The 25,471-nt window shown below is 40.5% G+C and overlaps 1 protein-coding gene across 2 annotated transcripts in view; it reads right to left on the bottom strand.

Moving 5' to 3' along the window:
* CHST9 (carbohydrate sulfotransferase 9) overlaps nt 1–25,471 on the bottom strand; it is a 226,384-nt gene that overhangs the window by 162,618 nt on the left and 38,295 nt on the right. For both annotated transcript variants that reach the window (XM_044243234.1, XM_044243235.1), the window contains exon 2: nt 25,258–25,468. In XM_044243234.1, the coding sequence (XP_044099169.1) occupies nt 25,258–25,363 (106 nt within the window). In that variant the 5' untranslated portion in view covers nt 25,364–25,468. The remainder of the gene's footprint in view (nt 1–25,257; nt 25,469–25,471) is intronic.

The raw sequence follows: 25,471 nt of genomic DNA, 5'->3' as shown, positions 1-25,471 counted from the left end.
TTGTGGGGCTGTTGCAAAACTTCCTGTGTTCTGCTAACCTCATTGCCTGCTTGTCATGGGTAGAAATTTATGTCAGAAGTCGTTCCTTTTGTTTTCTGTGTAGTAACAAAGCAGCCTTAATGAAGACCCTTTCCTTAGGTTACAATTAAAGTAAAATTTTGTTCAGGCAAGAGATCCTATTGGGAAGTATTAACATATGAGAGGGGATTCTCGAAATATGCCATTAAGACCGTCTCAAGCACTATATAGGTTACTGACTCAGGCGGCGCATCTATACAAAATAAGCAGCACTTTGGAAAATCTGTTGATTTGGATTATTTAAACTTTAAAAAATGATGGATGGTACTGTTGGGACGTGCACTTTCCATAATCTTTCAAATCAAATTTTGTAAACTAGGGTGAAACAAGGGCCAGAATAACCATATTAGGACAAATAATGATATTCCAGAGATAACCTAAAATACAGCATCCTTCTTTTCTATGCTTTCTCTTTGTTTCCTTGAAGAAAAATGAAACTTGTCTGCATTCGAATGTCAGGAAGCAGCATACCTATTCAGTGCCGAATGCACATTAGGCCTTCAAGAGATAGTTGTTAAAGGAATAAAAGAAGCAATTGCTTGTCTTTTAAAGGATAGACACTGTCAATTCCACTAATTTGTGGGACTGAGGTTTAACTAACTCTAGTGCTCAAGGTTCCTTCTCTCTTCCTTTCTTCCCTTCTTTCCTTGCTTTTTCTTCTTTTTTCTTTTCCTTGCTAATAATATCTGACAAGGAGACAGCATTTGATGCCTTAGTAAAATAAATGAATATTTTAAAGAAAAAAATAATTTGTGACTAAAAATAAACATGGGTTTCCACTTCACTTGAACCATCGAAGTTTGAATCATAAAGGCAAAGTTGATTAATTTTGAGTTTTTCAAGGTCTTTTTTCCTCTCCCTCTCCTGAAAACACTCACTCTACTTGAAAGAAAGGAAGGAAGGAAGGAAAGTAGGTAGGTAGAAAGAAAGAGGGATCAGTTTCCTCCCTTTGCTTTGTCTCTAAGAAGAGTTCTGTATTTGCCAGACCAATTTGAGGACTCTCATTGATTTAGAATCTGGAGAAGAGATGGAGAGCCTCATAATAAAGAACCAAAAGGAAGGTGATGGGCAGAAATGTTATGCATGTCATCTATCGGGAGAAAGCTGTGAAGGTTTGGTGTAATGAGAAACTAAAGGAGCCACTGGTAGAAGAGAGGGAAGATAAGGGAGTGAGGAAAGGAATTTTTATTATTATTATTATGTTCAGTTAGCCAACTTACAGTGCAACATTAGTTTTTGATGCAGTGTTCAACGATTCATTAGTTGTGTATAACCCCCAGTGCTCATCACAACATGTGCTCTCCTTAATACCTATCACCCGGTTACCCCATCCCCCCAACCCCAACTTTCTGTAACCCTCAGTTCGGTTCCAGGAGCCCAGAGTCTCTCATGGTTTGTCTCCCTCTCTGATAACTTCCCATTCAGCTTTCCTTCCTTTCCCCTGTGGTCCTCTGAGCTATTCCTTATATTCCAATGCATTAGCACCTGTCATGTTTTTTCATTTCAATAGTGAAGTTCTATTTTATTTTTTTAAATTTCTTTTCAGTGTTCCAGAATTCACTGTTTATGCACCACACCCAGTGCTCCGTGCAATACATTCCCTCCATCATACCCACGACCAGGTTCACCTATCCCCCGACCCCTCTCCCCTCCAAAACCCACAGTTTCTCATGGTCTGTCTCCCCTTCCAATTTCCCCCAACTCCTTTCTCCTCTCATCTCCCCATGTCCTCCATGTTATTCCTTATGCTCCACAAGTAAGTGAAACCATGTGATAATTGATTCTCTCTGCTTGACTTATTTCACTCAGCATAATCTTTTCCAGTCCTGTCCATGTTGATACAAAAGTTGGGTATTCATCCTTTCTGATGGAGATGTAATACTCCATAGTGTATATGGACCACATCTTCTTTATCTATTCATCCGTTGAAGGGCATCTTGGTTCTTTCCACAGTTTGGCAACTGTGGCCATTGGTGCTATGAACATTGGGGTACAGAGGGTCCTTCTTTTCACTACATCTGTATCTTTGGGGTAAATATCCAGTAATGCAATTGCAGGGTGTGAGGTTCTATTTTAATTTCTTTGGTTACTCTTTTGAATATTATGTTATACAAAACTGGGTCTATGTGGAATGATGCATGCAGTTACAGAAACTCCTAAAAGTCTGATTATTTGCACCAGAAATATTCTTTAGCTCTCTACCCTCACACAGGTAATAACCTGTATTTCCAAATTTCAAGTGGTAGTCAGAGTGGACAACTTAAAGTCAGAACGAGATTTTAAGGTACTAAAGATAAAACATTTTTCAAATGTAAAAAAATCACAAAACATTAATAGATATAAGTTATCAAAAATACGTCTGCAAATTTTAGCATTCCCACTCACTTGGTAAATTTTGCATTTTACTTCAGTAGAAGTGGGCTATTTTACTCATGAGACAACAACAAAAATTGAATGTCTGGAGGAAAATTTCAGCTTTCACAGATAGACATTCAAATAGATTTCTAAAAGATTAATCAATGCATAAACAGCCAGGAAACACAGTCACACATTATTCTTAATAATTGGTTGACATCATCACCCAAAGTATTGACCAACTGAATTGTGTATTTTTTCAACTGGTTTGTTCGCCTCTGAGGAAACAGAGACAGTCCCACACTAAGTGTAAAATTAGCTGAGCCTAAACTTTGAACAGAATCATTAACTAAGGATCATTCTTCTTAGTCTCCCATCTTAATGATTAGCTCCATTGGAAAACTAGCCCTCTCGTTTTGTTAGTGCTATTATTGGATTTGGATAAATTCGCCTACTAGCCTAACCAATTTGTTCCCATTTTGTGGTAATTGCTGTCTTAGCAACAGTTTCTTATTCCCTAAGACTTTGCATATGACCTGAGGAAAATATTTTTATGACTTGTATAATAAAACTGGCCTCCTAAATCTTGCATATATAATAATTTATTTTCAACTATGCTGAATGGCAGTTTATTTAATATTTACAGTTTAGTTTTTAGCTAATGGTAAAAAATGTAGGGATAAAGCTTAAATTAAAGCATCGCTCATTTTCATAGCACAGCACATCCCTTTACCATGCAAGGTCTAGACCAAAAAACTGCAATGATATAATATGAAAACTTTAGTTTTAAATTTTGATAAATTCTGCAGTAAATATTGCAGATAGATGTCAGCTATCTCAGGGAATTGACAAATTTGTCTCTGTATGCCATACCCTATTTTCATATAAAGACCATTTTTTTAAAAGATTTTATTTATTTATTTGACCCAGAGAGAGAGAGAGATCACAAGTAGGCAGAGAGGCAGGCAGAGAGAGGAGGAAGCAGGCTCACTGCTGAACAGAGAGCCCAATGCGGGGCTCGATCCCAGGACCCTGAGATCATGACCTGAGCTGAAGGCAGAGACTTAACCCACTGAGCCACCCAGGCGCCCGAGACCATTTTTTTTTTTTATTAACCTAGATCTTCCTCATAATTGAAAAGGAAAACAATAATCCTCAGACTTTGCCAGTGCACTTGATGTGAGTGGATGGGTGTGTATCTGAAGACAAATACTTTGTATTTTAGACAGTTCATGGCTGGGATGGCTTACAGTTGGCATTAAATAATAAAGAGGGTTTCCCTGGGTGGGAAAGAGCTTTCAGTGTCCAATGGGTAGAAGAGTAGAGGGTCTTGAAAGATAAGTCGTGGCAACACTTTAAATTGTATTAAATACTTGCCTACGGAGTTTGAATCCTATAGGCAACGAAGAGTTGCTGGAGTTTTAGCCAATGGCATGGTGGGGACTTATTTTAGGAAGGTAATCTTTGCAGCAGTATCTTTCTTAGACTAAGAAAGACTAAATCTGTTCACAGTTCTTCGGCTGTGGCCGCCCATTTTCAGTCCATTATCTAACATTCTTCCTGGGTGCCATCTTGCCCCTGGCTTTCACATGTAAGCAGCATAGAAGACTCACATTGAAAATTTTCTAAGGTCTCATTGTTGGTGAGTCAATTTTGTCAGTTAAACGCTCTCTGAAATTACACAAAAAGGGAGCTCTAACAGGTATCGTATGTTTGTAACTGACGGGCAGGTTTCAGTAATGGGCTGGGATAAAAAGATTGAAATATTTTGGATGTGTAGGGTGCCTCCTAATCAAGCATCTGGTACTGCTCTGGCGTGTACATGGTCCTGAGCGCCCACTTCTCAGAGCACCGGTGGAAATGGAAGATGGTTCTCTCGTCATCTCAGAGGAAGCGCCACAGAGATGACCAGAGATCTCCTGCTGTCGGTATAAACTCACCCCAAATTGGTAAAATATCTCCAGAGCTCTGTTTGACTTTTTTTCCTCCAAATGTGCTGTGTTTGGTGGAGGAAGTCTGGATGAGGGACAACTGGAGGCAAGAGGGGAGCCTTCCGCACAGATTCTCTATCACTTGCTTTTCTGTTTATGTTGTAGTTCGCTCAAACTGCATGACCCTGTTCTTACTCAGGGCCCATCTACTTGCTGGTCCCCCGCCTATTTCTCCAGGTTTTCAGGGATTGAAGTCTTCCATTTCTCTGAGCTGCTCCCTCTGAAATGTCCTGATGTCTACCATCTACCCACTTAGACACCTACCTATTACCTGTTCCCAGAGTCTCCTACTAACCTACTTTGCTTGTCTTCTGGAAAATCTACCAATTATGCCTTGTTAGATCTGTATGATTTCCCTGTAATCATGGTTCACCTGGCTGTTTAGATTTTCCCTCGCAGCTGTGGCTGGAGCTGCTTTTACATACATGTCCCCGCGCCCATGGTGTCCTGAGCGCCAAGACTCAGAATTCCCTGGTTTCAGTCTTGGCTTATTGTCAGTTAAGTCATAGTTCTTTACGACTTCTGAATATAATATGAGGCAAAGAGATATAAAATAAATAAGCAAATGAGCCTTTCCGACTGTAGGTAAGTATTTAAATTATGTGAGAATAACATTAAATGCTGTTTCATTTTGACAGAGGGTTTTTCATGATAAGCATAGACAGTCCCTTTAAGAGAATGAGGGTTTGGATTGCACATTTACACATTTGCACGTATTGGAAGACAGATGAGGGAAAGGAAGAATGAAAAGAAAAAAATGCATCTAAGTAGCAATATATGTTTTTCTGTTCCAAAGAATACTTATTTTCAAGATAATATTATTTCACTGTTTACCAAGAAATACCTAAGTAATTTGGGAGGAGTTAAAAGGAGAGCAAGGAATCATAGGAACATTGAAAAAATTATGCCCTATAATCATGTCTTATCCCATCAAACAGAAAAATAACTGTCAATTATAAACACGATGTAACATAAAGATATTATACTTAATGTACTTTGTGTTGGAGTACAAAAATCTTCCTTTGTTTTCAATTTTAGTCTTTTATCAGCGCCTAGGGGGCAAAGACTTCATTTTTCCTGGAAATTTTTAAACTAAACTATCTTTAAAATGTTTTCTCTATTGTTTTTATATAATGATCATGCTACTTTTCTACCCCCAGTACTCCTTAATAGGACAATGATGTCATGCATTGATAGCCACACCAAATATCATGATAATTCTCAAGAAGTGAGGGATAATGGAAGGACCATGAGGTCAGAAGTCTGGAGTTGTATTCAAAATTAGATGCCAATAGTGTTTCTGGAAAATCTCACTACACAGCAAGATTTATGTAGCAAATAAACAGAGCAGGCGAAAGCAGATAACATTGCAGTATCAAGACTCCATGCCCACACTTCAGATGTCCTCCGGCCACCTGAGAGCTGGATCTCATTAAGTAAGCCCTTCATCAAGGCACCACTGCCTTTTTTTCTCCTACAAATCCATGGGACAGAGCCCTTTAGTGCCTGGGATTTGCTGCCCCCATTCTACTCCAGGAAGTGGCATTCATTCAGAGTCTGAAGGAGGGGGTTATTTTCAGTTGTGCTGAGAAGCTGCTCATTTCTGCCTTGGGTTCGGGCAGTGAAACACCGAGTGCTACACCTGCTGTCTGGAACCTAGATAGAAAGGGGCACGGGACCACAGCTGAAGAGTACGCTGGCCCTTTGACTAATCCAACACGATCTGTGATGGGGCTAATCGTTCGGCGCTGACGTAGCCGTGACAGCCTGTTTATTCCAAGGGAGCACGTGGCCCTGAGCACACCCGGGCTCCTCCGGTGCCATACTCTAATTGGGGCTGATGCCAGCTGCTTGACTTCCATCACTTTCTATCTGAATCCGCTCATCACCGCCACTTCATTTGTCTGACAGTGGCTCCCGGTGAATTTCAAAATTGATTCTGACAACTTTTGTTTTTAACCTCAAGGCTGTGCCCTGGTTACCTAGGTGAGCTTGACAATTTGATGTTTCTCTTCATAATCAGGGATGGTTCAGGACAGTCGGCCTCTGAGCCCTTGGCACCTTCAAGAGAAGTTAGGCCTCCGTGTCTTATCCATTAGCACTAGGGGAAGCTCCCAGCCAAGTGGAGAAATGGGCAAGTCTAATTTTCTTTATTTAGGGATAAGCCGAGTCGAGTAATTTATTACCAGGTTGGTCTGGGAAGGCAGATGGATGAAGACAGAGGTTTTGCCTCAGGGTCTGAACACATTAAAATAAATCCTACTGCAAAAGTGTAAATGTTCAACGTAGAGTTCCTCACTGGAGTTTTGTAGCTGAGTTTTTTGCTCTGGATTGTTTCATTTCTGCCACCTAAAGAAAGGTTTGTTTTGGTAATTTGCTACTGGCCTTCACCTCATTGCTTTCTCTCACTTCGTTCAATGTGGGGGTTCTTCTGTTTGCCGTTGCTTGACACTGTGTGTCTGACATGTCCTCCTCCTCTGTACGTGATGGGTTTGTTTTTCTACGTACAGTCTTTCCATTCCCTTATAGGTTTCAGGTTCTCTGACATTTCTGTGTTAATTAGGATACTTTGTGCTCTAACAAACAACAATTTCCAGTTCAAACTAGCCAAAACAATAAAGATATTTATTTTTCTCACATAATTAGAAGCTCAGACTCTAGGCCAGGTGTCAGTAGAGCCACTTGTCATCATGGGCCCAGATTTCTTCCAATTTCCTGCTCCAGCCAGGGAAGTCACGATGAGGCACATCCATTCATGGCCACAGATGGTCACAAGATGGCCACTGTTGTTTCTAGGCTGCACATCCAGAAACAGAATGTCCCAAAGGAAAAAAAGATGGGGAGCCGGGAGGGGACACTGTTCATTCCCAAATTAGGTATGTCGTGTCTTCCAGCAGAAATCTCTTCATGTTGCAGGGCTTACATTTAGATCATATGCTCATTCTGTCACCCATGAACAGCTAGGACAATGCTCACCTTACACCAGTGGCTCTCAAAGTGCAGGTAGAGGGGTGCCTGCGTGGCTCAGTGGGTTAAGCCTCTGCCTTTGGCTCAGGTCATGATCCCAGGGTCCTGGGATAGAGACCCGCATTGGGCTCTCTGCTCAGCAGGAAGCCTTCTTCCCCCCTCACCCTGCCCCAGCCCCACCGCCTGCCTCTCTGCCTACTTGTGATCTCTGTCTGTCAAATAAATAAAATCTTAAAAAAAAAAAAAAAGTACAGCTAGAGGCCACCGGCATCAGCATCACCTGGGGATTTGTCAGAGATGCCAATTCTCAGGCCACACCTAAGACCTGTGATATCTGAAACTCGGGTTGGGACCCCTCTCTATGCTTTAACGAGCTCTTCAGTGATTCTGATTCAAATTCAAATTTGATTTCTAGTAATCACCTGGGGTAGAATGGATCTAGGACTCTACTAATAAGACCTCTCCCACATCTCTTGTAGGGCAGATAAATTGCTAAGTCATTCTTTAAATAATAGTTTGCTGTCAACATTTTGCATTTCTTTTATATAGCTCATTCTTTCAAGTGCTATTATATATATAATTCTTTTTTTTAAAGATTTTATTTATTTATTGGAGAGAGAGAGAGAAAACCAGCAGTGGAGAGGCTGAGGGAGAAGCAGACTCCCCACTGAGTGGGGAGCCCAATGCAGGGCTCGATCCCAGGACCCCAGGATCATACCTGAGCAGAAGGCCGATGCTTAACTGAGCCACCTAGGTGCCCCTATAAATGTGGTGCTTAATTGCCTTTCAGATTGCTCACTGCATGTCCAGGAATACAAATTATTTTGGTCTACTGATTGTAACTTACAACCTTGCCTCACTCACTTATTAATTCTCATAGTTTTATGAGGATCTCCAATACTGAAGATGTTATCTATAAATAGAGATGCTTTTCTTCCTTTCTAACCAGATACCAGACTTCACTTTTCACCAAACATTTAATGACCAAAGGATGAGGAACACACCCAAATGATACATGAAAAATGTAGGCTATTTTTAAATTATCCAGATATTCAGGACAGGAAGAATCTCATCTGCCCTACTTTAGGCCTTGTGCTAAGTTACTCTGACATTATTTAATATGCTTACATCAGCCTTGGAAGAAATTATTAATAGTCCATTTTATGGATGAGAAAACAGAGGCTCAGAGAGCTCAACATTAGGGAGTTTCAACTCCATAGACTGAGTGGGATCTGAACCCAGGCTGTCGGACTTCAAAGCCAGACTTAAAAACTCTTTCCAGTTAAGAGTACTTACCAAAATACTCTAGAAAGAGATTTAATAAACAGCAAAATAATACCAACAACCTATAGCTCTGCATTGGCTTTGGGGAATGCAGCCTATGGTTCCTACTAAGGCCTCTGAGGCTATGCTCACCGTGTACCGCGGACACCGGCTGCCGTGGTCTTGGGACACCATCTCTGCTACCAGACCTCTCTGCCGGCTTCTTTCACGTAGCCACGGAAGGGGCCCGCAGTTCTGCCATAGAATTCCAACTGTCTTGTCCACTATTCCTCAGAATGGCTGAGGCCGCTGTTTCTACTGACCTCTCCATTCCCATCCTACCTACCCTAAAAGCATTAGTTTCTAGGTATAATGAAATGTCAATGATTTCTGTTCAGTAATCGATGAAGTTCATTAAGAATTATGTTTATATGCATTTACGTGAACTTACATTAATTTCGATTTACCTGCTTCCATTTTATATATTTATATGTAAATATTTATACCTAAAAATAAATACCTATATACATATATAGATATATACGTATACATGTATATGTATGTGTGTGTGTGTGTATGTATCTATATACCAAAAAGTATGTCTTTCAACACTTAAACATAATATCAGACTCTGGGTATAAGGCTGATGAGAGCTGCCTCTGGAGAAAATCACCAAACCCCATTTTGTCTCCTCTTGGACTCAGTATTTCTCAATGATTAAACCACCAAACCAAATAATTCACTTCCTCATTTTAATCAATAGTGTGGACATGTAATCTCACGGAGCTCATCTGACTGGAAGAAATGCAAAAGACTTCTGTTTTCTGTTAAGTCAGTCAACCACATTACAGAGAAAGAGAAACTTCATTGGCCTTTCAGAAATTTTTACCATAGTCTCAAGCTCCCAGGATTCTAAGCACCTGGAATATGGGGACCTCAATGGGGTGACTACTGGATAAGTGTTACTGAAAGTCTTTTTCAGTTCTAACATTTTGGTGGGGTGGGGGAAGCAACAACAACAAAATGCTCCCAAGAACATTAGATCTGACTCTCAGGGAATTAGCTCTTGTTTCTCTAGTGAATGACCTGATGACTTGCCCCTTTCCAGGGAGTCCTTGGCTATTTTCATAATTTATGAAAATAATTTATGCTTACGCCTACACATTGGTTGCAGGTGGTAATTGCCTCCTTATCAGCTTCTGCTTCTTGTTCCCTAAGCCCTTGCTAAGTTTCTCCCAGCCTTTCTTCACTACTTTCTTTCTTTTTCTTCTTCTTTGTTTTTTTAAGATTTTATTTTATTTATTTGAGAGAGAGATATCACCAAGGCAGTGGGACAGGGAGAAGCAGGCTCTCCGCTGAGCAGAGCACTCAACATGGGACTCGATCCCAGGACCCTAAGATCATGACCTGAGCTGAAGGCAGACGCTTAACCAAGCCACCCAAGCACCTTGACTACTACTACTACTTCTTCTTCTTCTTCTTTTTTTTTTTTTTGAGAAATTCCATTAAAGAATTAAAGAAGTCTTAAAGACTTCTTCAGGTTATCAGTGACTTCTTAAAGAAGTCTACCTGTTCATTTACTCAACAGAGAATTATCAAATATTTAACATGGGTCAGGCCCTGTAGAGCATGCTGAGAATATAGCACTAAGTAATCAAATATGGTCACTAATTTATTATTCAGTGTGAGAGGTCAGTGCTAGACTATCAGACAGTCACACGAAGAAATTCTCATTTGCAAGTTATGATAACTGGTACAAGATGCCGATAGAGACTATATCTGGGGAACCTAATAAATATGGGTAGGTCAAGGAAGGCCTCCTAGCGGTGGTGACATTGAACCTGAGAACTGAAGCCTAAGAAGGAATTAGGTGAGGGGACGGGCAAGACTATTCCAAGCAGAAGAAAAAGCATCTAGAATCACCCTGGGGTTTTACATTTCACATTATAAGAATGATTGTTAGTCAAAGAGATAACGTGTTTTTTCACTATGGCTGATAGAGGAGACAGTTGCCTATATTAAGAATAAATTTTGGATACAGAAAAAGAAAAGCAGTGATTGCAGGAGAAAGCCAGTGTGTTACCACCAACCTCTTCCAGAATGAATGCTCTTTTCCTGATAGAACAGGTTGTCACAAATTATATAAAATAAATTATTTTTTCTTGTTCTGTACTATTGCTTATCCAATAGCTAAAACCCTCTGGCCCTTTGCCATTCTGCTTCGTTGTCTTGAGATCAGGGGCTCTTAAGCCTGGTTACTTGTCAGAATAATGTTGGCCATCTTTTAAACTATAAGGTCCCCCAACTGATTCCACAACCACTGAACTGGGTGTCCCAGTGTGAGACTTACGTGAGCCACATTTTAAGCAAAGCTTCTCAGGTGACTGTGATCTGAAAAAGGATGGAAAACCCTGCTCCACTACCAGCCGTGTGTGCACGGGCGTGTGCCCACGGAGTCTGTGACTCTGTTTCCTCTATTATAAATTCCTCTATTATAAATTGAGAATTGGTGCCTATCGTATGGGTTTGTCTCAAGTACAAAATGCTGACTTTGTGTAACTTGTCTGTATAGGAAAGAGCCACTTAAGGAAATAGCGGTTCTGGGAATTTTAGAAACTTAGGGTTGTCCTAGAGATAGGAAGACTTCTGCGGAGTCATCGCTGGTTGTGATTTCTGAGGTCACTTCGTGAGTTCCTTTAAGAGCTGAGCAACTGCACTCTGCAGAGCTGGAGGGGGCATCATGGATGTCAGCTACAGTTTTAAAACTTGCCTTCATGGCCCCTTCTGCAACACAGCCTCCATCCTGCCCACCCCCTTCGTGACAATGAGGCTGTCAGTTGTCACTTAGTACAAGATGCAGGTAGGTCTGTAACAGGCTGGGCATTCACAGTATTTATTCATAAATAAACTGGTGTGGGGGTTAGTAGAAGACCCCCCCCCCAGCAGGATGGGTAAGAGTCCATTTCCAGTAACTGCTATGAGCATCAGGGGAGAGAGGGTCCCATCCTTGCAACCGTTCTCAAGAAGGATGGTAAAAGCTTGGAATTTCCCCTGGGTATCTTTTCCATCAGATTCTGGAGCCTGCGGAGGATGGTGCCGTGCAGAGGAAAGCGCAGCCGAGCGAGGAAGACAGAGGAGGAGAGAGTCCAGAAGAGGATGCTGCTGGAAATCTGGATGTGGTCATTTCTGAAACCTCTGTGGACTTCCTAGCTGCTGGGTTAGGCGAAGAAAGTCTCTTGTTGAAACTATCTATTTATCTATAATAAGTTTAATTTCCATGGAGACAGATTTCTGTTACTTAAAACCCAAGGTCCTATACAATACCTTTGGGTGTTTTCCTGACATGTTGGGAGTCAATGTGCTGGGAAGTCGTGTTTAGGGAGAGAGCTGAAGACTCTCTCTCTCTCTCTAACGACCCAGAGAAGGAAGAGGAGCAGGTGGGATCGCCACTGCTGTGTGTTATCATACTGATGAGCAAATGTTTCAACATGCTGAAAATGAATGAATCAGATAAATTTCCTACAAAATGTTTAAAAAATGGATCTGCCTCCCAAACTGCTCAGAAATTTCACGACTGCCGAGATACGATCCCAGATGGGAGTGGGCCTGTCCCTTCCGTTCACTGAACCAATCTTAATAAAAATGCTGTTCCTACCACTACAATAAGAGCCTTTGTCTTATGTTAAAGCGATACGATATTGTGCTCTATTGTCAGTGGGGCTCTATCCAAAGCTCTATTGCAAGGCTGCATGCAACCTGGAATAGAGTTACAAACAGCATGAAAAGTTAATGAAAAATTAGCCTGGTATATGCACAACGATAAAAAATAGTTGAAGGGGGAAAAAAAGGTAATTACGTTATGGCTAGTTATAGTTAAGACTTAGGTAATTATGCTGAATTTGAAATTTATATCATTTCCCTCCCTCCTTGATGTAATTATCCATTAGACTTACGAATGCACATTTTTCATGTCAAGGCAGCAAGGGCTCCACAGGGAAGAGGTGGGGCTTCAAGAAGAAGGGGAGGGGCACCTGGGTGGCTCAGCGTGTTAAAGCCTCGGCCTTGGGCTCAGGTCGTGATCCCAGGGTCCTAGGATCGAGCCCCACATCAGACTCTCTGCTCAGCAGGGAGCCTACTTCCTCCTGGCTCTCCACTTACCGCTCTGCCTACTTGTGATCTCTTTCTGTCAAATAAATAAATAAAATCTTAAAGAAAAAAAAAGAAGGAGGGGAAAAGGCGAATCTGATGCATGTGGAAACAAAAGAGTGTGGGAAACTACCAGTGTTTATTGCACAATCGATCACTGAAAATGTGCAGGCATGCCAAGGCCATGTTTATTTGGTTAGAGAATAACTTTTATTTGGTTATTTGGAAATAGATATGAACCCAATACATCTCCGGTTTGACTACTCAAGGAAAAAAAAAGTGCTGAAAGGAATGAGTTGTAAGTGAATCAAGATATCAGCATTTTAGGGCTGAAAGGCAACTTGAACAACCGTGTAACTAACTTCCTTACGTTTTAGGTCAGGAGGCACATCTAGGTGGGCCTCAGGCCTCGGCCAAGGCCACGAGCTACTCTGTGTGAGTTCCCTTGGTGGTCGTCAATCATTATTTTCTTCTCTAAAATATATATCAGGTAGGAAATAACATACAGTTTTCCGGTAAACTTCTTTCCTGAGACCTTTTTCTCAGCAAGGTGGAAATTCTGCCGGTAGTTGGGTATGTCTATTCCAATTGTGCTTCCTGGAATCAGGGATATAATCACAGGGTGGGTTCTAGATGACCCACTCACTGTGACACAGACCTGAGTTACAAACGTCCTTCATCACCCAACCCCCTGCTCTAACAATGACGTTTTAAGTCTCCTGAAATTAGTGTAAATTCAGGGCCAGCGTCCTGTAATCCCCCCAAAGTCTCATTATATCCTTCTCCCCAAGGCACAGTCACCTGGTAAAAGGCTGTAGTATTTGGTCACACGCTAGTGACTCTTTTTGAATTATGTGAGCCTTTTGAAAAGAGAAATTATCTTTATAGAAAAAAGAGAGCCCACCGTCCTGCAAAAAGACACTAGCATGCCCTGCGTTTAGTTAAATTCTACAGAAACACAGCAGAAAGAAAGGAGAAATCTGGGGGAGGGCTAAGAGGTAATGGGGAGAAAATGTCAAAAACAAAGGATGATTTGCTCATTTTCCCAGGACACCCTATTAGTTCTCAAGACGGCTGGTGAGCAGCTTGCTCCAAAGCAGACATAAACATTGTGACGATACAAGATGCCATTTTTATGCACCGATGTCAGGAATGTGGTCTGTTAGGATTTGACAAAAGAGCCAGAGTCCAGCAACAAGGCTACTCTTGGCAAAGCCACCACCGACCGTGCTCCTAAGGTCTGTGCCTTTCCCACTGGGCCAGGCGGGTGAACTATCGTGACGCTAACCACAAACCCCACTTTGGGGAGTCCTCTCTTCTCTCTGCAGCCCTTGGCCAGCAGTGGCTCACATGAATATTCAGAGAGTACAAATGCCGAGACGTATGCCCTTATGAAGTTATATGAGCCTTACAAGGGAGCCTTCTGGAAGGAATGGCAACACAGTTGTTTGAAGTCGATATCATGATTCATGGAGCAGTGCTATTCACTCTACACACAAAACATAGAACAACCCAAAGGGTCCCCAAAGTCAGAACTGAATAAATGAATATTTAGGAATTCCAGATGCTAAAAATACACCCGAGATCTCATTTTCTTCTTAATCATAAATTGCTTCAGGGAAGAAGGCTCTTTGCCTTCTGGAATCCAACATCAGCCAAGTTAACTTGGCATCCTGGCAGAAATCAAGGATAACCTGACTCTTGCCAATTGTAAACAGAGGGCATGAAATTTAAATGCAAGCGATAGAGAGGAGAAAAGCTGCCTACCTGTTGCTGCGAACTAAAAAAGACTTGTGCTATTTAAATTTCAATGGATATTGCCATAGTATAATTTGAATTTGTTTGGACTTTTTTCAAATGCACACCTGCTATTACAAGCTCAATCAAGCGGATGTAAAATATTTCAGAAGGACGAGAAATAGAATTAAAACCTATTAGACTTTTCCATTACGACCCATTTTCCATCTAATTACATCACCATTTTCTCATCCATTCTAGATTGCTTATCACTCTTCATAGCTCTTCCAAACACATAGCATCTTACTTTTTGAATACAGGATTTCAGGCTGCAGTTATGTCTTTTTCCTTAGCTGTAGGTTATCGGACATACCTCTGATCCAAAGCAAACTGGGAGTCTCTATCTAATTTTCTGCCAGTGGTTCAGTGAATGGACTTCTGATTTCTGTTGATTATTGAATTGCTTCTGGGGATGGATCTAAAATGCAGGCACTGACCCTTAATGTCAATCATAAAATTCTGAGTCCAAAATTCGGAGGCAATTTCATTGTTTACAGTGTATTTCTGGCAGCGTGATCACAAGCAGGCTGACTGCTTTATGGATTTGTCTCTCTCCTGAGCAAACTTAAAAGAAGGCTTAGTAAAACCTACATTGGTTTATTGAGTGTGTGAAAGCTGGCCACTATTCTTTTCTCCTACTACTAGATATCTTTTGGCTTTGTGCATCTGAAGATTTTCTCAACTGAGAATTTTTCTTAGTGTTACTATGTCTTAGCTAATTATTATGTGGTGGGTCATGTAGAAAGCACTGCGAATATCTTATGATAAAAATCATTAATATTTTTAAGTATATTTCAAATTGTAAGAAATGCCAATTGCGAGCCTAATTTACATGAACTAATAATTCATGATAAATTGGTTATTAAAATAATATGAAAGCTGTCCCCAGCACCAGGCAATATATAAATATGTACATCTACCCTTTTTCATCTGCAAACAACTATTATTTGCGACTCTACCCACGTGGTATATAGTAAGCGTTCTAGAATTCTACATTTATCATTGTGATGTGTTCACTAAGAGCACGTTTAGGCATTTCCACGAGAGCAGTGCACAGTGCACGGCCACAGCATGGAACAGCTGGACGTTTTCCCTCTCCGCCGCTTCTTCTCTGAATCCATCTGAACCATTTTTGATGTCAATTTCTGGCCTTCTCAATTTTTGAAAAATTAATGAGGTAAATTCTCCTCTCCATCAAGATTCTTAACTATGTAGCCAGCCACTGCCCACACAACAGCTAAATGTCATTTGAAAAGAAGAAAATGGCATGTGCACAGGATCCTTTCGTTCCTTCTCGGAGACGGGATCCAAACAAATGGGAGGCATCCGGATACGATAGCTGTCAGTGTCACAGATGTCAACTCTGCTCCCACAGTCCTCTTCTTTTGGTTCTTAAAAATCACAGATACTATGGATAATAACTTTTGTAAAAGACTTATTTATTTATCTGAGGTGGGGGGGCAGAAGAGGGAGAGAAGCAGACTCTGCCCTGAGGATGGAGCCCAATTAGGGGGTCTGACCCCACAACGCTGAGATCATTATTTGGAGGCCCAACCAAAGGAGCCACCCAGGCGCCCCTGTGGATAAGAATTTTGTGCTGTGTGGCACAGAGATGGACTCCCCAAGTGAGTGTTCTGGAAAACAAAGACATTTCAGAAGTGTGAAATTGAGAAGATAAGAGAAGGGAGGGCACTGAGTAAAAGAACGGAAGTTTAATAACTAATGAGTAAATTAAAATTTATTCTAGAGAAAAACCATAAAATCGAATCATACTAAAATTTAACTCCGTTGTCACCAAAATGATGTACGATAAAGTTTTGTGGAAGCTTGTCACCATGACAGACTACCATCATGGACTTTTCCTTCCATGATGTCATATGGTGGACTCTCATAGGTACTGATGGAAAACGTCATTTTCATGGTTGTTCAAGTTGAGGGGCTGACATATATGCACCTGAGAGAAGACATGTACTGGTATTTCTTTTCCAAAATCCCTAACTCGATATTTTTCAACTGAGTTAGCGAAATCCTACCTATCATGGTCAAATTAAGCACCCGCAGGGCGCAGGGGACCCAACAGTGAAAGGGGTTGCTAGTGTCACCTTCACAGATCTCGTGGCCTAGCGGCTGAAGGTGGTGTGACACGCTGATGGCCAGTTCAAGCCACAGGAAGGAACATAACACAGCTGGAGAATAAATGCAACATGTGCAGACATGAGCCTAGAGAGTTAAGAAGGGGTCATATCACAAAGAGCCTAGACAGCCAAATTATGGAGTTTAGGTTTGTCCCAGGAGCCACTGGGGACAAACCTAAACTCCATAATTTGGCTGTCTAGGCTCTTTGTGATATGACCCCTTCTTAACTCTCTAGGTTAAGAACATCCACCCAGAAGAACATCTACCCAGGAGGAGGAACAAGGAAATTGGAGGCACCCCAATTGGCAAACAAGTCTTTCAGTGAGATGACTGCTCAATAGAGAGATGGGACAGACTTTGGAGAAAAATGGAGTTTGGCTGTATAGCTACTAAGTGTAAGAGATCTGGGGGGCCTTTGAGTACAGACACCCAGGAAGCAGGTGGCACTATGGGAACTGTGGGGGAATCAGGTTACAGATGGGATTATATGAGAAAACCGTGGAGAGTTAGAAGAAAAGAGGGCCAAGGGTAGGGAGTGTCAATATCTAAGGATAAAAGGAACACAGTAGTCTAGAGAGGGAACTAAGAATGCAGTCAGAGAAGAGTGGGAAGACTTGAAGAGTCTGTCTTTGTGGATGTCCAGGGAGGGTGGCATTTGGAGGCCACCGATATCCAATGCTGCAGACAGCCAAGAGGAGGATGGTCAGGACTTAGTGGATGTGATGGCAGGCAGGTTACTGGGACCAGTCATTGATGGGGGCAGCCTGCAGCAAGGCAGGGTGAGAAGAGAGTTACAAGTAGATGATGGTGAGTACACAGAAGTCTTTGAAGAAGTTAAAGGGGAGGAAGTAGATTGGGGGAAGAAGAAAACTGGTTGAAACATCAGATATTTGACTTGTGTGTTTTAGATGGGTGAGACCGAACCATGTAGAAATACAGATGTAAGGAAGTGCTGGAGAAAGTCATGGAAATGCAGAAGAAAACATATAGAGGATGGGCAAGATCACTGAAGAAACAGATGCTTTGGGAGACAGAATATGAGTAGGATGATGATGAGGAGGAGGATGGAGGAGAAAGTAAGAAGCTAAGAGAAGAGCCAGAGATGGGGGGGGGGGGGAGTAGAGAAGTCTACTTCTGTCGTCCTCCTGTTAGCAACAAGCTCTAAGAATTTCCTCTGAGGCTCTCTCTTTCCTGTAAAGTAAGAGGAGGGGCAACCTGTCTCTTTAGATATTGGGGAGATGACATGCTTGGAGGGCTGAAGAGAAAGCAGCATTTCAGAAACTCTCTCTCTCTGGAAAACAGGAGAGAAAAAGCTTAATAGGGAACACAGGATTGCCAGGCAACATTAAGAGCCCATCCATTTATCCTGAACCAAACTGTCTTGTGTAATTTTGTATCATAGTCTGTAGTTGCCAGAGATAAAGACAGACACCCAGACTGATCTTGAGGAATGACACCATGAAATGTCATCTTTTGTGAACAGTGAGCTGATGAGGCTTCCTCATGACTTGAGCAAAAACACTCCCACAAGGATATCCCAAATTCACTATGTGACTCCATCAAAAGTACATTTTCCCCCCAACACTCTGATCCTAGAAAAGCTGGGGGGTCTAGCAAGTGCCTTTAACTATTATATAGGAAAGATACAGTTCCATTAATATGATAATCATGAATTAAATGATTTGGGACTTATACTTATATCCCTATGTGAGTGTTTCATATGAATAGTCTCTCAAAAGTTGTTTAATTCTTCAGAAGAGGCAAAACAAAATATCTAGAGCTACGGAGTTCACAAACAGATCTAGAAGGATATGATGATGCCAAAGATTGATATATTGTCAGTCCTGCATAAATTGTCAGCTGTTCTCTGTCTCTGGAATCTCTCTCCCGAGTTTTTCCACTGATGTCTTAATTGGGGTCTCCTATGCTTCAGGCACCCTGGGCCTGACCCTCAGTGGGCTTCTAGCTGGGGAGATGAAAGCAAATGCTTACGACCCAGGCTGATTCACTTCACAAGAGATGGAGCTAAAAGCTGCACAGAATAGTAAAGGGGAGATTAGTGATTAATTCTGTTTGATTAGCACAAACATACTTACTCTCAATCTCCTATATACACTTCAATATAATTTTGGTAATCTGTGACTCGGGGAAACAAGAAAGAACACTTACTGAAAACTAACTTCTTTTATTTAGAAACAATTTCTGTTTAGTTTTTAAAATTTTTATCCCTTCAACCTGTGAGGAAATGGATACCAGGAAGTTTTCCACCAAAACCCTTAGTTGGTTGATTTACTCCTGAAAGCTACATTTGAAAAGAAATGTAGAATACATTATTTCCAAAGACATTGGTTCTGCACTGGTGGACTTTCTTTTGAAGTCTGAGGCCATTAGAATACTAAAGGTCTTCTCTGTGAAGGCAGATTGTTTTTTCAACTGGGGAACAGAACCTATATCCTGGCTCCTGGTGAGGCATCTGGTTTCTAGACTTCTCAGCTGGATTTTGGAATGGCTACATTCAAGACACTTTAGGAAACAAATCAGTAATTCACAAGCATTATGAGTCCAAGAAGGGCAGAAGGAGAGGATTAGGCAGGAAGAATCTCATCTCAAGGTGAAGGCAGGAGGAAAATACCAGAAGGGTAAGGGGAGGAGTACTGTATGGAAAATAAGCAGTTATCAGGAAGTATGTTTTCGTGCCAGTTTCGTTATTATTGGCTATACAAATTTAAGCCTTTTAGTTGCTCCTTTATGAAAGGAGGAGGCTGGGATTAGGTGATGCTTTAGCAATGGAGTTTATTTTTATTAGGAAAATGAGAGATTTTGGACTAGGTGGTATTATACACCAAATCAATGCTAACAGGCATTAACCTGCCTATTGCCATGAATTATTTAGTGAGTAGGTCTTTACACTCACACTCAAAGTCCACACTAATGACCTAGTAATTATTTTAATCGATTCTCAATGAACCCTTAACTACTCTGTTGGCATACCAATAAGCAAGAAGCATTGTGAGAGCAGGTTCTGAGCTCTGTGTTTGTATCTTCCCATCCATAATTCTGAATGGAAATCTGTGTATCCAAATATTTTTATATCCATTTTCCTAAGATTTATCATTTAACATTTGCAGTTTTTTAAGAAGTCCGAATTTTCATTTGTGTGAGGAGAAGAGAGGATATAGTATGGAAGGTTAGTTGAGTTGGAGACTCAGAAAGCTCGGTAGAAAGGCCAGGCAAAGGCCCCTGGGTGAAGCAAGTTACAGGTGACTGGGAAATGAGAGTAAACACTAAATTTGGAGGGCACTGGGGGTTCGTAGTGAAGTGAAGATTCAAGTCAGGACCTGAAAGTTGGGGACAGGGGGTGGAGTTACTCTGGTGACCGACATGTAAGCTCCTTGCCCTTGAGACGCTTATACTTTATTGAGAGAAGTAGACTGTATGTAAAGAAACATGAAACATGACTACAGATGGGAATAAGTGCCATGAGGTCAGATTAGGAAATAATTAAAACAGGTGCTGGGGGAGAAAATACCAGAGGACACCTATTTTACGTAAGATGTTGAGGGAAGGTGATATTTAAACTATACCCTGAATGATAAGGAAAGCCAGCAATGAAACAGCCAAGGAAACATATTTTAGGAAGACAGAACAGCTAACTCAGAGACCCTGAGATGAGCAAAGATCACATAAAAGACAGGATGCAGTGGCATCCAGAGGTGAGTAGAGGGAACATGTGCTCATTTGATTAAAAAAAAAAAAAAATGGCTGTAGGGGCACCTGGGTGGCACAGTTGGTTAAGCATCCAGTTCTTGGTTTTGGCTCATGTCATCATCTCAGGGTCCTGAGCTCAAGCCCTGCATCAGGCCCCACGCTCCCCATAAATTCTGCTTGGGATTCTCTCTCCCTCTGCCCCTCCCTACGGCCCTCTTTCTCTCTCTCAAATAAATAAATAAATAAATAAATCTTTAAAAAAAATGGTTGCCATCCTCATCAAAAGTGGAGGAAGTAAATCAAATGAGTGATTTTTTTTTTTTCTAAAAGAAAAGCAACTCCATTTTCCTGAGTATGTGATTGACTGTAAGCGGAAAGTCCTTCCATGTTACAAGTGGCTTATTCCAGCTCAGGTATACAAAGATCTCCTGAGACAAAATACAATTTCAATACAGCAACATCACAATCAGGATGAACAGCTTGATTTTGGAGGAAAAGAACATACTTTCCCATCAGAGAGACTAAAGAGAAAAGAATTATGCCAATTCAGTCTAGTTGCAAAACTTTATATGCCACAAAATATATTTAGTTTGAAAAAAAGCAAGATGAAATCTCCTAAGAGATACCAAAGCACGAGGCCAGTTTGCTTATGAGGTTCTGAAGCAATTGTCTGAGAAAAAGCAATAAGGTGGCTTTACTTTGCCTGAAATCAGAAGCTTATAGCTACTACATTTCACTTTCGTACACATGTAGGAGGGTTAAAACAACCTGGGCCTAATGATGTTTATTGTGCATTAGCAGAAGAAAATATTGAAAGTACCTATCTGTTTTGGCTATGCTGCCGTTGATAATAGCACGCAGGAATTGAATAGAACACTGACACAGGAAGTCCCCATCAGTGACCAAAAAAAGAACATACTTTTCAGGCTAAGTATGTTGAGTTCTGTTCTACAGACTCTGGATTGGTGACAATGAGTTTTGAGAAGGTGAGATTATAGCTATATGAGTCTTTCCTATGTTAATTATGATAATTCATATGTTAGCTATGATAATTCTTAGTTAGCTAGGATGCTAATGTTGAACCCTAAGCTAAATTCAGGTATCACTACTTATTTAGTGTAAATCAAAAAGAAACTAGTAGAAATCAGGAAAAAATGTCTTCTTTTCATATGATCTCCCTGATATGAGGAAGTGGTGATGCAACATGGGGGCTTAAGTGGGTAGGAGAAGAATCCATGAAACAAGATGGGATAGGGAGGGAGACAAACCATAAGTGACTCTTAATCTCACGAAACAAACTGTGGGTTGCTGGGGGGAGGGGGGTTGGGAGAAGGAGGGTAGGGTTATGGACATTGGGGAGGGTATGTGCTTTTGGGTAAATTGGAAGGGGAGGTGAACCATGAGAGACTATGGACTCTGAAAAACAATCTGAAGGGTTTGAAGTGGCCGGGGGGTGGGAGGTTGGGGTACCAGGTGGTGGGTATTATAGAGGTGAAAAAATAATGAATACTGTTTTTCTGAAAATAAAAAAATTGGAAAAAATAAAAGAAACCTCAAAAAAAATGTCTTCTTAGAGGTTGAAAAGAAAGTTAAACAAGTTTATATTTAAAGTAATCATGAAAAATACTACCAATAAAAAAACCAACAAATTATTTGTCTTGGCAAAGCCATCCTGAAAAAGAAAAAACAAAGCTGGAGACATCATGCTCCATGATTTCAAACTTTACTACAAAGCTAAAGTAGTTAAAACAGAACAGTATTTGCATAAAAACAGGCACATAGATCGATGGAACATAATAGTAGCCCAGAAATAAACCCATACTTACATGGTTAATTTACAACAAAGGAGACAAGAATATGCAATGGAAAAAGACAGTCTCTTCCACAAACAGTGTTGGGATAACTGGACAGTTTCATGCAAAAGAATGAAACTGTACCACTACCTTACACCATGCACAAAAAGTGACTCAAAATGAATTAAAGACCTAAATATGCAACCTGAAACTATAAAAGTGCAAGGAAACATAGGGTGGTATGTTCCTTGACATAGGTCTTGAGTGATTTTTTAAATCTAATATCAAAAAATCAACAAAGGAAAAATAAACAAGTGGGACTACATCGAACTAAAAACCTTCTGCACAGCAAAGGAAACCATCAACAAAATGAAAAGGCAACCTACTGAATAGAAGAAAATATATGCTAATCATACATCTGATAAAAGGCTAATATCCAAAATAAATGAAGAACTCAAACAATTTGGGTGTCTGGATGACTTAGTCAGTTAAGCATCTGCCTTTGGCTCAGGTCATGATCCCAGAGTCCTGGGATGGAGTCCCTCATCAGGCTCCCTGCTCAGTGGGAAGCCTGCTTCTCTCTCTCTCTCTCTGCCCCTCCTCCCTGCTCCTGCTCTCTCTCTCTCTCTCAAATAAATAAATAAAATCTTAAAAAACAAACAAACAAACAATTCAATAGCCTAAAAAACCCAAAAAACAACCAATAATCCGATTAAAAACTGGGAAGATCTGAAAAGATCTTTTTCCAGAGACATACAGGTGGCCAACAGACACATGAAAAGATGTTCTACATCATTAATCCTCAGGGAAATGCAAATCAAAACCACAGTGAGATACCACCTCACACCTGTTAGAAAGGCTATTTATCAAAAAGTCTAAAAATAACAAGTGTTGGCAAGGATGTGGAGGAAAGGGTGCCCTTGTTCACCATCTGTGGGAATATAAGTTGGTGCAGGCCCTATGGAAAACAGTATGAAAGTTCCTCAAAAAAATTAAAAAATAGAATTACTGTATGATCCAACAATTCCACTTCTGAGTATTTATCCAAAGAAAATGGAAACATTGGTTCAAAAAGATACATGTACCCCTATGTCCACTGCAGTACTATTTACAGTAGTCAAGATATGGAAATAATCTAAGCGTCCATCGATGAATGAAGAATATTACCCAGCAATAAAAAATAATGAAATCTTGCCATCTGCAATATGGATGGACTCTGAGGGCATTAAGCAAATGAAATAAGTCAGAGAAAGACTAATACTGTATGCTCTCTCTTATATGTGGAATCTTGAAAAAAAAAATTAAGAAAAACCCAAGCCCCCTGATGCAGAGAATAGATTGGTAGTTGTCACAAGTTGGGTGGAGAAATAGGGGAGAAAAGAGTGAACTGTTTTTGTTTTCTTTTTAGTTTAAATAGATTTATTTTTTTAAAAAAATGATCCTGAATAAAAATGCTCAGAAGTTGTTTAGATAGATTTTTACAGTGTCAGATAAATCCAGGGAACAATTTTAGTTTGGGACAGATGAGACTAAATTTGATTCTGGAAAATCTCAAGAAAAGAAGTAACATAAGTTATTTGGTGGGATCTGTTTGATTTTCACTACTTGGCATATTTAAAATATGTGTATATAACTTCACTAGTTAATAGGGGATTTTGTTAGATGTGTATATTTCTAACAGAGGTTTCATACAAGAATAACATAAATCGTATTTTAAGAGATAAAACACATATAAAATACACACGTATCAGTCGACCTGGAAAACTAGAGAATTACAACCCAAGGCACAGCGTGGGATAAGGCAGAAGTCCAGCTGGAAGTCTTATTGAAAAACTTTTCTTCAATCAGATAGTTACTAAAGGAATCTTGGTTCTAAGATTTACACTCACTATCATGAGTAGATTTAAGACATATAGAGAATCAGAGAAAGTACTAGCAAATTACAAATACAATTTAAGAGAATAAATATATTTACTATTATTTATTACAGTATAAGCACATCTTAACCGGGGGAAATAATTCCCCAACTTGGAAAAATTACAAACTCAAAATTAAGAATCCAACTTGCAGAAGAGGTTACACATCGGTGAACTTGTGAATAGCTTAGGTTTACAAGTCAGTATCCATACTGATACTACAGCATTTATTATATGTGCATCTTATCTACCTTTTTGGATAGAAGGTTCTTTGAGGGCACATTGGAAGTAGGAAAGTCTGGGCATGGGTCTCACTTTGGACACTCAGCTTTTGCACCTTCAGGCAAGTCACTAGGTTTCCGGGTCTGAGTTACTTCATCTGTACTATAGAAGGCCGTAATACTCACTTTTCCTCACCCTCACCCCTGTCCCGCACAGAAGCCAAGTATAGGGAAGGGCATGGACTTTGCAGAGAGACAACCAGAGCTTTCTCTTTACACACAGACCTCTACATGTAAGGTCTGGGATAAGTTCCTTGCCTACCCAAGCCTCAGCTCCCTCATCTATAAACTTAGAATATCACACCCTGGAAGACGTCATTAGGATTAGAGAAAATACCTGTAAACTTTAGGCACTTGTTAAGCTTTCAATAAATGGTCTCTATTGATGCTTATGGTCCATTTTGTAAACTGTGTTATATATGTAAGGTACTGTTATTCAATTAATTAAAAAGGAATTAAAGGAGATATTTAGTTGTATATTTAGTTCCTTTTAGGTTTGTGCCCAGTGCTTAACAGGACACCCCAGAGGTAGGACACATGCTACACATTTGAGTAGACAAATTCTCTACAAGCAATCCGTGCTGGGCTAATGGGCCATGCTGCTCCCCCACTGATATAATAAAAATTCCAAGTGTTGTCCCCACCACGGAACAAATGCCCACCAGAATTGCATAATCATCCTTCCTTTTAGGAACTGGGGATTACAGTTTATGTCTATTTTTTGTTGTTGTTGGAAACACTGTGACATTCTATAGCTCTGTAAACATTACAGCTTATTTCATTGAAAATGACCATTACGAGTAAAATAGAGAAAAAGAATTGTTACCTGTGTGCTGTTCTTCAATCCAGACTTGCAAATACATGAAGAGGAGCAGTCCCGCTACCCCAAATATGAGCACCGAGAGGAAGACTTGTTTGGGGTTCATGACCATTTCAGATGGCTGCCCTTCTCCTCATTTCTGAAGACCTCATGATTTGTTTTTCTGGAAAGCTTTGATCCTTTCTTGTTCTAGGAAGCGCTCCTTCCATGAAGCCACCTA

This window comes from Neovison vison, chromosome 3, assembly GCF_020171115.1.
Source record: "Neovison vison isolate M4711 chromosome 3, ASM_NN_V1, whole genome shotgun sequence".
Taxonomy (NCBI): domain Eukaryota; kingdom Metazoa; phylum Chordata; class Mammalia; order Carnivora; family Mustelidae; genus Neogale; species Neogale vison.
The sequence above is the reverse complement of the archived record's forward strand: the minus strand, read 5'-3'. Positions and strand labels throughout refer to the sequence as shown.